The following is a 13972-nucleotide window of genomic DNA, read 5'->3' as shown; positions in this document are numbered from 1 at the left end:
CATTAAATATTTGAAAATACCTTGTAAGGAGTGTTTTTTAATGCAATAGATAACTGATGATCCAACCCACTAAGGCCTTTGATACCCACTGTGGATCCTACCTAGGACATACTGTTCTTTTCTGAATGCAAACCTGTATTCATCTCAGAGAGCTTGTGCTGTGCTAAGTACTGCTCACAACAATCCTGTGATTTAGTTAACTACTAATAAATTCATCTTACAAATAAAGAAACTGAGATGTAGAAAGATTAAATAATTTTAGGGTCACCTAGCTAGTAAGTAGTAGAGCTAAGTTTTAAATTTAATCTTCTGTTTCCTGAGTATGTGCTCTTAGCCACCAGGTTATACTACAGTGATGCTTTCCTTCAGACATTTTTCTTATGCTTTGTTTTGTTTTCCTCCATAGGGGTCCAGATTTTATGGAAATGAGCTCAAGAAAGAAAAGCAAGTCAACCAACGAATTGAAAATATGATGCAACAAAAAGCTCAAATCACCAGCCAACAGCTAAGAAAAGCACAATTACAGGTATTAATTAAATTGTTAAATAAAGTGGAAGCTGGTAGAATAGTAATTGACAGTTAAAATGTATTGTCAAGTCATAACTGAAAACAAGATGAAATGTAAATGTTCATTATATCGTAAAGCATACATATTCAGCAAATGAACATACTTTGCTAAGTGTTGCTCTGCTCATTTACATAAAGACTCCACACATAGATATTGTCACCTCTATTATACAGAAGAGTAAATGAAGTCTTCATTAGGTTGAGTAACTTGCCCAGCTTGATAGGACAGGTAGTTAGCAGAACTAGGATTTAATCCAAAGCCTATGTTCTTTTTATTGTATACATCGCAGCTAGAAAAGGCCACGGGATAAATGTGGAATGTTTTCTGCAATGCTGATTTTGCAAAAAAAAATTGAGGAATATGTTAACTAATTAAATTGGAGAGTAACTTAAAACATAATCATGTTATAGTAAAATAAAAAGTCACACTATAGATTAGAATGCCAAATGTACATGAACTTTTAAGACAAAACACAAGACTTCTAAAACCTTGGAAGGTTTTTGCCTTCTCCAGGATCTTTGGGAAGTAAATACTCTAAGTTTCCTCTTCTATTAAAAGTTATTTCAGGAGAAAAGTTTGGGAATATCCAAGTTGCAGGGCACTGTGTGGTAGACTGACAACTCAAAGCAGTCAAATTTCTGATAGTAAAACAAGTCATGGCAAGAGGAATTTGCTCTATATCAAAATCTGATCCAATGTTAACAGAGCTCTATAGTCTATAAGGTAACAATAAAATTAGATTAATCTAATATGCTACAAAATCCTTCTCTTGTGACAGAGTTCAAAGATCATAAATTTTATGTTTTCTTTATCAAACTATACGATGTGTGATTTTTTGATACATATGCCTTCTCAGAGCACAAGATAATTTTTAAGTGGTCTTCTATTATGATGAAAGATGATTTATTTGTCATATCATCATTTTTAATGCTTCACAGCATTCCACTGTGTGGAGGTACCATAATTTATTTACCATATCCCACCTTGATTTCAGTTTTTTATTTCATACGCAACCCTGTGATTATCATTCTTATCTTTGTACTCTAGTGCTTTTATTTTGACCAAAGATGGTATCATTTTACATTTTCAACATGAAAGTATTGATTTTCTCACATAGTTATAAACCATTAATATTTCCTTATTATGAGAATTTCCTCTTTTATTCTGTTTGCGAGTATATACACTAAGTTGCTAGCACAAGAGACCAAAAATGTAATATTTTAAATAAGAGCTGCTTTCTTTCTCACATAATAAGTGAGTAGTTCTAGCTGGTGAGTGGCTGATTATCATTTAGAGACCCAGGTTCTTTAAATCATATTGTTCCATCATCCCCTGGTGTTATCCTTACCTGAATTAACAAAAGTGAATTATTTTCCATCCATATTCCATCTCCTGGTTAAGGAAGAAAGGGAAAATATTGAAGGCAAGTACAGTAATTTGCTATTAAACAAGTGAAAAAGAAGTTGCACACATTACTTCAGCTGACATTCTTTGGCAAGAATTTAAGTTACATGGCCACACCTAACTGCAGGAGAAGCTATAACTTTAGCTGGGTGCCATGTGCCCAGCTGAAAATCCATTACTATGGAAGGAAGGAAGAATAGATTTTGGGGTTCAAGCAGCAGCCTAAAGCAATGTTTTTTGCCCACATGTCTGGGGGAGTTTATATCTATTTATCTTGATTTATAAGGTCTTAATATATTAGAGATTTTTTCTTGCCATTTGTTATGAATACTTTTCCAATATATTGTCTTTTAATTTTGTAGTTTTTCCCATATAATTTTTAATGTTTATGTAATCAAATCCAGTGACTTTTTTAAAAAAAGATTATATATATATATATATATATATATATATCTTCCTTTCCCTTCAAAATTTATTTTTTTTAACTTTTAAGTTCAGGGGTACATGTGCAGGTTTGTTATATAAATAAACTGGTGTCGTGGGGGTTTGTTGTACAGATTATTTTGTCACCCAGGCATTAAGCGTAGTACCACTCATTAGTTATTCTTCCTGATCCTCTCCCTCCTCCCATCCTCCACCCTCCAGTAGGCCCCAGTGTATGTTGTTCCCCTGTATGTGTCCATGTGGTTTCATGATTTAGCTCCCACTTATAAGTGAGAACATGCGGTATGTGGTTTCTGTTCCTTTGTTAGTTACTAGGGATAATGGCCTCCATCTCCATCCATGTCCCTGCAAAAGACATGATCTCATTCTTTTTTATTGCCACACAGTATTCCATGGTGTATATGTACATAATTTTCTTTATCCAGTCTATCACTGGTGAGCATTTAGATTGATTCCATGTCTTTGCTGTTGTGAATAGTGCTGCAGTGAACAAACACAAGCCTGTATAAAAAGACCTTATTTTTCAAAGCAGTTTTAGGTTCACAGCAAAATTGAATAAAAGGTACAAAGATTTTCCATATACTCCTGTCTCCCCACAGGCATAGCCTCCCCTGCTATCACATCCCCCCCCAGAGGGGTACATTTGTTACAGTTTATGAATCTACGTTGACACAACATTATCATCCAAAGTTGATAGTTTACATTAGGGTTCAATATTGGTGGTGTACATTCTGTGGGTTTAGACAAATGTACAGTGAGGTGCATCCACCACTATAGTATCATACAGAGTAGTTTCCCTGCCCTAAAAAAATACTCTGTGCTCCATCTATTCATCCCTCCCTCCCCCACTAACCCCTGGCAATCACTAACCTTTTTACTATCTCCATAGTTTTCCCTTTTCCAGAATGTCATATATTAGAATCATACAGGATGTAGCCTTTTCAGACTGATTGTTTTTACTTATGCAGTGTAATGTAAATGTATGCATTTACATTTCCTTCATGTCTTTTCATGGCGTAATAGTTCATTTATTTTATGTACTGAATATTATTCAATTGTCTGGGTGTACCACAGACAATTTTTTTTTTTTTTTGAGATGGAGTCTCTCTCACTTCGTTGCCCAGGCTGGAGTGCAGTGGTGCAATTTTGGCTCACTGCAACCTCCACCTCCCGGGTTCAAGCTATTCTCCCTTGGCCTCCCGAGTAGCTGGGATAACCAGTGCCCACCACCATGCCCAGCTAATTTTTGCATTTTTTAGTAGAGACGGGGTTTCACCATGTTGGCCAATCTGGTCTGAAACTCCTGGCCTCATGTCATCCGCCTGCCTCAGCCTTCCAAAGTTCTGGGATTACAGGCGTGAGCCATACCACAGACAATTGAATAATATTCAGCACATAAAATAATTGAGCTATCAAGCTATTTGTCCATTTACCTACTAAAGTTTACTTTGGTTGCTTCTAAGTTTTGGGAATTATGAATAAAGCTGCTGTAAATATCCATGGCCAGGCTTATGTGTAGACATAAGTTTTCAACTCCTTTAGGTAAATACTAAGGAGCGCAATTGCTGGATAATATGGTAAAATAAAAATATGTTTAGCTTTATAAGAAACTGCCAAACTGTCTTCCAAAGCGACCATACCATTTTGTCTTCCCACCAACAATGAATGAGGATTCCTGTTGCTAAATATCATTGCCCTCATTTGGTGTTGTCAGTATTGTGAATTTTGGCTATTCTAATATGTGTATAGTGGTATCTCATTGTTGTTTTAATTTGCATTTCCCTGATGACATATGATGTGGAGCATCTTTTCATGTGCTTATTTGCCATCTGTATATGTTCTTTGTTGAGGTGTCTGTTAAGGTCCTTGACCATTTATAATCAAGCTGTTTGCTTTCTTATTTTTGGTTTTTAAGAGTTCTTCGTGTATTTTGGGCAACAGACCTGTATCAGATATGTCTTTTGCAAATATTGTTTCCCAACCTGTGGCTTTTCTTTTTATTCTATTGACAGTATCTTTCACAGAGCAGAAATTTTTAATTTTAATGAAGTCTAGTTTATCAATTCTTTCTTTCATGGATTGTGCCTTTGGTATTTTATCTAAATAGTCATCATCAAATCCAAGTCCATCTAGATTTTCTCTTATGTTATCTTCTAGGAATCTTATAGTTTTGCATTTTACAGTTAGGTCTGTGATTCATTTGAGTTCATTTTTGTGGAGGAAATAAGTTCATCTTTTTTTCTTTTTTTTTTTTTAACATGAGGATATCCAATTGTTCCAGCACAATTTGTTAAAAAACTCTTTTCTTGCTAGGTGTGGCGGCTCATGCCTGTAATCCCAGCACTTTGGGAGACCAAGGTGGGAAGATCGCTTGAGCCCAGGGGTTCAGGACCAGCCTAGGCAACATAGCAAGACCCTGCTTCTACAAAAAATAGAAAAAATTAATTCGGGGTGGTGGCACAGGCCCATGGTCCTAGCTATTTGGGAGGCTGAGGTGGGAAGATTGTTTGGGCCTGGGAGGTGGAGGTGGCAGTGAGCTGTGATTGCACCACTGCACTCCAGCCTGGGCAACAGAATGAGACTCTGTCTCAAGAAAAGAAAAAAAAGAAAGAAACTCTTCTCCATTTTATTGAGTCATTGCTCCTTTGTCAAAGACCAATTGTCTGTATTTATGTGAGTCTATTTCTGGGCCCTGTATTCTGTTTCATTGATCTATTTGTCTATTCTTTTGCCAATACCACACTCTCTTAATTACTGTAACTTTATAGTAAGTCTTGAAGTCAAGTAGTTTCAGTCCTTCAGTTTTGTTCTTCTTCTACAATATTTTGTTGGCTAATTGGATCTTTTGCCTCTCCATATAAATTTTAGACTCAGTTTGTTGACATCCACAAAATAGCTTGCTGGGATTTTGACTAGGATTGCATTGAGTGTATAGATGAAGTTGGGAAGAACTGGCATTTGATAATAGAGTCTTCCTGTTCATGAACATGGAATATCTCTCCATTTAAAGATGCTCCTTGGTTTACAATGGAGTTACATTTGGATAAACCCATTATACAGTTGAAAAATTGTAAGTCAAACCATCATAAGTCCAGATATTCCCTGACTTAATGGTGGGATTATGTCCAGATAAACCCCTCATAAAGTTGAAAAATCTTAAGTTGAACCATCATAGGCCAGAGACCGTATTTAGTTCTTCTTTGCTTTCTTTCTTCAGACTTTGTAGTTTTCCTCATGTTGATCTTGTACATATTTTGTTACACTTGTTCCTAAGTATTTCATTTTTGGAGGTTTTAATATAAATTGTAATGTGTTTTATGTTTTGTTTTGTTTTGTTTTGTTTTTGAGACAGAGTCTCCCTCTGTCACCCAGGCTGCAGCACAGTGGGATGACCTCAGCTCACTGCATCTTCCTCTTCCTGGGTTCAAGCAATTCTCCTGCCTCCACTTCCCGGTAGCTGGGATTACAGATGCTCACTGCCATGCCTGGCTAGTTTTTGTATTTTTAGTTGAGACAGGGTTTCACCATGTTGGCCAGGCTGGTCTTGAACTCCTGAGCTCAAGTGATCCACCCGCCTCGGCCTCCCAAAGTGCTGGGATTACAGATGTGAGCCAACATGTTGGGCCTGTAATGTGTTTTAAATTTTAAATTTTGCTTGTTCATTGATGGCATACAGGAAAGTGATTGACTTTTGTATATTAACCTTATATCTTGTAACTGATTATTATCACTTACTAGTTCCAGGAACAATATTCTTATAATTTTTGTTGTTTTTTTTTTTTTTTGGTCTGGGTATTGTACTTGGAAAATTATTCCTCATAACCATGCCTATGTCTTCTTTTAGTATTTTTATAGCTCTTGGCATACTCATATCTTTAGTCAATTTGGAATTTGTTTTGATGTAAAGTGTGAAGTATGTTTTTCTTAAATGGTATTATGTTTCCCCTGCATAGTATTATTTTCCCTAAGTGGTGATTCACTTGTCCCAACTCCATTTATTGAATCATGAATCCTTTCTTCACTGAGTTGAAATGAAGTACTTCCAAATTAAAAAATTATCAATTGTTCTTTGATTTATTTCTGGACTCTCTCTTCTAATCAATTGAGTCTTTTCCTGTATCAGTACCATACAGTTTTAGTTATTGAACGGTAGGAATATAGTTTAATATTCTCGCTTGTAACTCTTCTTTAAAATTTTTTTTGTATTTCTCAGGCATGTTTCTTTCAAATAAACTTAGGCATCATTTTATCAAGGTTTTAAAAAAATCAGTTCTATCCACAGTAATATTATTTTAAAATTGATATTAATCCTTAAGCAATGTACTTTCTGGACATTTTCATTTTATTGATCTATAATCTACAAATATATTTAACAGTTTTAATGATACAGTATATAAGTGATGCTAACAACTGTTAGCTATTCATACTATTTTTAAAGCTCATATCCTTAAATATACTAATAATCTGAAGGAATAGAAAGTATCTTTCATTGTATAGCAGAATTTAAGATTTTGTTCCAGTTTTGGTTGACTATTTCATCAGAGGCTCTCTGGCATCTTTTGCAACAGGAATGGCAGGAAACGTGTTTTATGTTGATTGTTAAATTGTTTCATTTGTTGAGCTTCCTCCAAAAGAATTTGTATAAATGGGAGGAGATTGAGGAAGTTTAAGGAGTCAAGAAGGCCTGAGAGAACAGAGTTGTTTTCGTAGGAAATGTGTTCTATTTTAGAGTCTTAAAATTTCCAAGTACTCGATTTTATTATGTGTGATATGATAGTATGAACTATTGCTAGTCGAGCTGAGGTTAGCAACTTTTACAGGCATGAACCCCTAGGGTGTTCAGAACCTCTCTAAGTAAACTCCACCCTTTCCCAATCTCAGTGGACTTCTTAAAGCACAGTCATTTTTGTAACTGACAAATTGTTGTATAAGAACATGGGTTCATAAATCAAGTAGACAGATGTTTATGTTACATTGCATGACAGCTATACAGCAAATCAGTGCATTTTGACCATTTTGGCAATTTATTGATTTGGGGTTTGTTTTTTTGTTTTGTTTTGTTTTGTTTTTTTAGAGACAGGGTCTCTCTCTGTCACCCAGGCTGGAGTGCAGTGGTACCGTCATGGCTCACTGCAACCTCCAACTACTGGGCTCAAACGGTCCTCCCGTCTCAGCCTCCCAAGTAGTGGGGGGACTATAGGTGTACACTTTCACACCCAGTTAATTTTTAAAATTTTTCGTAGAGACAGGATCTCGCTATATTGCCCAGGCCAGTCTCAAACTCCTGGCCTCAAGCTACCCTTCCACTTAAGCCTCCCAAAGGGGTTACAGGCATGAGCCACTAGGGCTGGCCAACAATTGATTTTATTAACTTAAATTTATTCAACAGTCTTGGGGAAATACTTATTTAAGAAAACAAAACCAAAAAAACACATTATTTCTGAAATAGTCTCCTCAATGTAATAGAAATGGGATATTTATAAAGAAAATAAGACATAATATGGATGGAAAATATACCATTACAGTTTGATTTGAGTGTATTTCAACATTACAGACTTTAAAAAATCTATTATAGGGCAGCATCATAACATAATCAAAAACTGACTTCAGAGTAACCTGGTTTCAGTGTTTAGTGCTAACATTTACTAGCTCTATGACTTAGGGCAAATTACTTACTCTTACTGAGCTTTAGTTTCATCTATAAAATGGGAACAATAATTATGATCTCAGAATTATGACCAGTAAATGAGTTAACATAGGAAGCACTTAGCGTATTATATGACACGTATACTCAATAAATGTAACTTCTACTTTATAATTATAGATAATTAAGCCCTTATTGTATCCCTAGATAGGTGCATTACATGGGTGTCTCTTTTAATTCTTTCAATAACCTATTGAGGTTGGTTTAGTACCACTTTACAAATAAGGAAAGTAAGCATGAAGGGGGTTAAATTGCTCCCTGTCCTGTAACTAATGAGTTGCAGTGCTAGGACCCGAACCAAAGCCGTTATTCTATTTTTTGTTTCTTTAAAAAAATTTGTTTTATTATTATACTTTAAGTTCTGGGATACATGTGCAGAATGTGCAGGTTTGTTACATAGGTATACATGTGCCATGGTGGTCTGCTGCACCTATCAACCCATCATCTACATTAGGTATTTCTACTAATGCTATCCCTTCCCTTGCCCCCCACCTCTCAACAGGCCCCATTGTGTGATATTCCCCTTCCTGTGCCCATATGGTCTCATTGTTCAACTCCCATTTATGAGTGAGAACATGCAGTGTTTGGTTTTCTGTTTCTGTGTTAGTTTGCTGAGAATGATGGTTTCCAGCTTCATCTATGTCCCTGCAAAGGACATGAATTCATTTTTTATGGCTGCGTAGTATTCCATGATGTATATGTGCCACATTTTCTTTATCCAGTCTATCATTGATGGGCATTTGGGTTGGTTCCAAGTCTGATATTGTGAATAGTGCTGCAGTAAACATACATGTACATGTGTCTTTATAGTAGAATGATTTATAATCTTTTGGGTATATAACTGGTAATGGGATTGCTGGGTCAAATGGTATTTCTGGTTCTAGATCCTTGAGGAATCGCCACACTGTCTTCCACAATGGTTGAACTAATTTACACTCCCACCAACAGTGTAAAAGCATTCCTATTTCTCCACATCCTCTCCAGCATCTGTTGTTTCCTGACTTTTTAATGATCACCATTCTAACTGGTGTGAGATGGTATCTCATTGTGGTTTTGATTTGCGTTTCTCTAATGACCATTGATGATGTGCTTTTTTGTTTGTTGCCTGCATAAAGGTCTTCTTTTGAAGTGTCTCTTCATATCCTTTGCCTGCTTTTTGATGGGGTTGTTTGGTTTTTTCTTGTAGATTTGTGTAAGTTCCTTGTAGATTCTGGATATTAGCTGTTTGTCAGATGGATAGATTGCAAAAATTCTCTCCCATTCAGTAGGTTGCCTGTTCACTCTGCTGATAGTTTATTCTGCTGTGCAGAAGCTCTTTAGTTTAATGAGATCCCATTTGTCAATTTTGGCTTTTGTTGCAATTGCTTTCAGTGTTTTAGTCATGAAGTCTTTGCCCATGCCTGTGTCCTGAATGGTATTGCCTAGGTTTTCCTCTAGGGTTTTTATGGTTTTAGGTCTTATATTTAAGTCTTTAATCCATCTTGAGTTAATTGTTGTATAAGGTGTAAGGAAGGGGTCCAGTTTCAGTTTTCTGAATATGGCTAGTGAGTTTTCCCAACACCATTTATTAAATAGGGAATCCTTTCCCCATTGCTTGTTTTTGTCAGGTTTGTCAAAGATCAGATGGTTGTAGATATGTGGTGTTATTTCTGAGGCCTCTGTTCTGTTCTGTTGGTCTATATATCTGCTTTGTTACCAGTACCATGCTGTTTTGGCTACTATAGCTTTGTGGTATAGTTTGAAGCCAGGTAGCATGATGCCTCCAGCTTTGTTCTTTTTGCTTAGGATTGTCTTGGCTATACAAGCTCTTTTTTTGGTTCTATATGAAATTTAAAGTAGTTTTTTCTAATTCTGTAAACAAAGTCAGTGGTACCTTGATGGGAATAGCATTGAATCTATAAATTACTTTGGGCAGTATGGCCATTTTTACCATATTGATTCTTCCTATCCATGAGTATGGAATGTTTTTCCATTTGTTTGTGTCCTCTTTTATTTGCATGAGCAGTGGTTTGTAGCTCTCCTTGAAGAGGTCCTTCACATCCCTTGTAATTTGTATTCCTAGGTATTTTATTTATTCTCTTTGTAGCAATTGTGAGTGAGAGTTCACTCATGATTTGGCTCTCTGTTTGTCTATTGGTGTATAGGAAAGTTTGTGATTTTTGCATATTGATTTGGTATCCTGAGACATTGCTGAAGTTGCTTATCAGCTTAAGGAGTTTTTGGGCTGAGACAATGGGGTTTTCTAAATATACAATCATGTCACCTGCAAACAGAGATAATTTGACTCCCTCTCTTCCTAATTGAATACCCTTTATTTCTTTCTCTTGCCTGATTGCCCTGACCAGAACTTCCAATACTATGTTGAATAGGAGTGGTGAGAGAGGACATCCTTGTCTAGTGCTGGTTTTCAAAGGGAATGCTTCCAGCTTTTGTCCATTCAGTATGATATTGGCTGTGGGTTTGTAATAAATAGCTCTTATTATTTTGAGATACGTTCCATCAATACCTAGTTTATTGAGAGTTTTTAGCATGAAGGGGTGTTGAATTTTATCCAAGGTCTTTTCTGCATCTATTGAGATAATCATGTAGTTTTTGTCATTGGTTCTGTTTATGTGATGGATTACGTTTATTGAATTGCATATGTTGAACCAGCCTTGCCTCCCAGGGATGAAGCTGACTTGATCGTGGTGGATAAGCTTTTTAATGTACTGCTGGATTCGGTTTGCCAGTATTTTATTGAGGATTTTCGCATTGATGTTCATCAGGAATATTGGCCTGAAATTTTTTTGTTGTTGTTGTGTCTCTCTCAGGTTTTGGTATCAGGATGATGCTGGCCTCATAAAATGAGTTAGCGGGGAGTCCCTCTTTTTCTGTTGTTTGGAATAGTTTTAGAAGGAATGGTACCAGCTCCTCTTTGTACCTCTGGTAGAATTCAGCTGTGAATTGTTGTGTTTTTAGTAGAGGTGGGGTTTCTCCATGTTGGTCAGGCTGGTCTTGAACTCCCAACTGCAGGTGATCTGCCCGCTTCAGCCTCCCAAAGTGCTGGGATTACAGACGTGAGCCAGCGTATCTGGCTGTGAATCTGTCTGGTCCTGGACTTTTTTTTGGTTGGTAGTCTGGCTAGCAGTCTGCTTATTTTGTTAATCTTTTCAAAAAAACCAGCTCCTGAACTCATTGATTTTTTTAAGGGATTTTCGTGTCTCTATCTCCTTCAGTTCTGCTCTGATCTCAGTTATTTCTTGTCTTCTGCTAGCTTTTGAATTTGTTTGCTCTTGCTTTTCTAATTATTTTAATTGTGATGTTAGGGTGTTGATTTTAGATCGTTCCTGCTTTCTCCTATGGGCATTTAGTGCTATAAATTTACCTCTAAACACTGCTTTAGCTGTGTCCCAGAGATTCTGGTACGTTGTGTCTTTGTTCTCTCATTGGTTTCAAAGAACTTACTTATTTCTGCCTTAATTTCATATTTATCCAGGAGTCATTCATGAGCAGGTTGTTCAGTTTCCACGTAGTTGTGCAATTTTGAGTGAGTTTCTTAATCCTGAGTTCTAATTTGATTGCGCTGTGGTCTGAGAGACTGTTATGATTTCTGTTCTTTTGCATTTGCTGAGGAGTGTTTTACTTCCAATTATGTGGTCAATTTTAGAATAATTGCGATGTGTTGCTGAGAAGAATGTATATCCTGTTGATTTGGGGTGGAAAGTTCTGTAGATGTCTATTAGGTCTGCTTGGTCCAGAGCTGAGTTCAAATCCTGAATATCCATGTTAATTTTCTGTCTCGTTGATCTGTCTAATGTTGACAATGGGGTGTTGAAGTCTCCCACTGTTATTGTGTGGGAGTCTAAGTCTCTTTGTAGGTCTCTAAGAACTTGCTTTATGAATCTGGGTGCTACTGCATTGGGTGCATATATGTTTAGGATAGTTAGCTCTTCTTGTTACATTGATCCCTTTACCATTATGTAATGCCCTTCTTTGTCTCTTTTCATCTTTGTTGGTTTAAAATCTGTTTTATCGGAGACTGGGATTGCAACCCCTGCTTTTTTTTTCTTTCTTTCTTTCTTTCTTTCTTTCTTTCTTTCTTTCTTTTCTTTCTTTCCTTTCTTTTTTGTTTGGTAAATCTTCCTCCATGTCTTTATTTTGAGCTGATGTGTGTCTTTGCACATGGGATGGGTCTCCTGAATAGAGCACACTGATGGGTCTTGACTCTTTATCCAATTTGCCAGTCTGTGTCTTTTAATTGGGGCATTTATTTTGATCCTGTCATAATGATGCTAGCTGGTTATTTTGCCCATTAGTTGATACAGGTTCTTCAGGTGTCAGTGGTCTTTACATTTTGGTATGCTTTTGCAGTGCCTGGTACCGGTTTTTCCTTTCCATATTCAGTGCTTCCTTCAGGAGCTCTTGTAAGGCAGGCCTGGTGGTGACAGAATTCCTCAGCATTTGCTTGTCTGTAAAGGATTTTATTTCTCCTTCACTTATGAAGCTTAATTTAGCTGGATATGAAATTCTGGGTTGAAAATTCTTTAAGAATGTTGAATGTTGGCCCCCACTCTGTTCTGGCTTGTAGGGTTTCTGCAGAGAGATCTGCCGTTATTCTGATGGACTTCCCTTTGTAACCTGACCTTTCTCTCTGGCTGCCCTTAACATTTTTTCCTTCATTTCAACCTTGGTGAATCTGATGATTATGTGTCTTGGGGGTTGCTCTTCTCGAGGAGTATCTTGTGTTTTTCTTTGTATTTCCTGAATTTGAGTGTTGGCGTTTCTTGCTAGGTTGGGGAAGCTCTCCTGGATAATATCCTGAAGAGTGTTTTCCAACTTGGTTCCATTCTTCTTGTCAGTTTTAGTTTCACCAATCAAACGTAGGTTTGGTCTTTTCACATAGTCCCATATTTCTAAGAGGCTTTGTTCGTTCCTTTTATTCTTTTTTCTCTAACCTTGTCTTCATGTTTTATTTCATTAAGTTGATCTTCAGTCTCTGATATCCTTTCTTCCGCTTGATCAATTCAGCTATTGATACTTGTGTATGCTTCACGAAGTTCTTGTGCTGTGTTTTTCAGCTCCATCAGGTCATTTATGTTCTTCTGTAAACTGGTTATTCTAGTTAGCAGTTCCTGTAACCTTTTATCAAGGTTCTTAGCTTCCTTGTGTTGGGTTAGAATATGCTCCTTTAGCTCGGAGGACTTTGTTATTGCCCACCTTCTGAAGCCTACTTCTGTCAATTTGTCAAACTCATTCTCCATCCAGTTTTGTTCCCTTGCTGGCATGAAGTTGTGATTCTTTGGAGGAACAGAGGTGTTCTGTTATTTGGAATTTTCAGCCTTTTTGCACTGTTTTTTCCTCATCTTTGTGGATTTATCTACCTTTAGTGTTTGATGTTGGTAACCTTTGAATGGCGTTTTTGCGTGGTTATCCTCTTTGTTGATGTTGATGCTGTTGCTTTCTGTTTGTTATTTTTCCTTCTAGCAGGACCCTCTTCTGAAGTTCTGCTGGAGTTTGCTGGAGGTCTACTCCAGACCCTGTTTGCCTGGGTATCACCAGTGGAGGCTGCAGAACAGCAAAGATTGCTGCCTGTTCCTTCCTCTGGAAGCTTCATCCCAGAGGGGCACCATCAGATGCCAGCTGGAGCTCTCCTGTATGAGGTGTCTGTCAACCCCTGCCATCAGGAGGCATTGGGGTCAGGCACCCACTTGAGGAGGCAGTCTGTTCCTTAGCAGAGCTTGAGCGCTGTGCTGGGCGATCCGCTGCTCTCTTCAGAGCCAGCAGGCAGGAATGTTTAAGTCTGCTGAAGCTGTGCCCACAACTGCCCCTTTCCCCAGGTGCTCTGTCCTAGGGAGATGGGAGTTTTATCAATA

The 13972-nt window shown here is 37.2% G+C and overlaps 1 protein-coding gene across 37 annotated transcripts in view; it reads left to right on the top strand.

Moving 5' to 3' along the window:
* POLK (DNA polymerase kappa) overlaps window positions 1–13972 on the top strand; it is an 88012-nt gene that overhangs the window by 40233 nt on the left and 33807 nt on the right. For all 37 annotated transcript variants that reach the window (XM_034959932.3, XM_055112305.2, XM_055112309.2 and 34 more), the window contains one exon: window positions 407–526. In XM_034959932.3, coding sequence (XP_034815823.2) covers window positions 407–526 — 120 coding nt within the window. The remainder of the gene's footprint in view (window positions 1–406; window positions 527–13972) is intronic.

The sequence above is a fragment of the Pan paniscus genome, chromosome 4 (genome assembly GCF_029289425.2).
Source record: "Pan paniscus chromosome 4, NHGRI_mPanPan1-v2.0_pri, whole genome shotgun sequence".
NCBI lineage: Eukaryota > Metazoa > Chordata > Mammalia > Primates > Hominidae > Pan > Pan paniscus.
The sequence above is the reverse complement of the archived record's forward strand: the minus strand, read 5'-3'. Positions and strand labels throughout refer to the sequence as shown.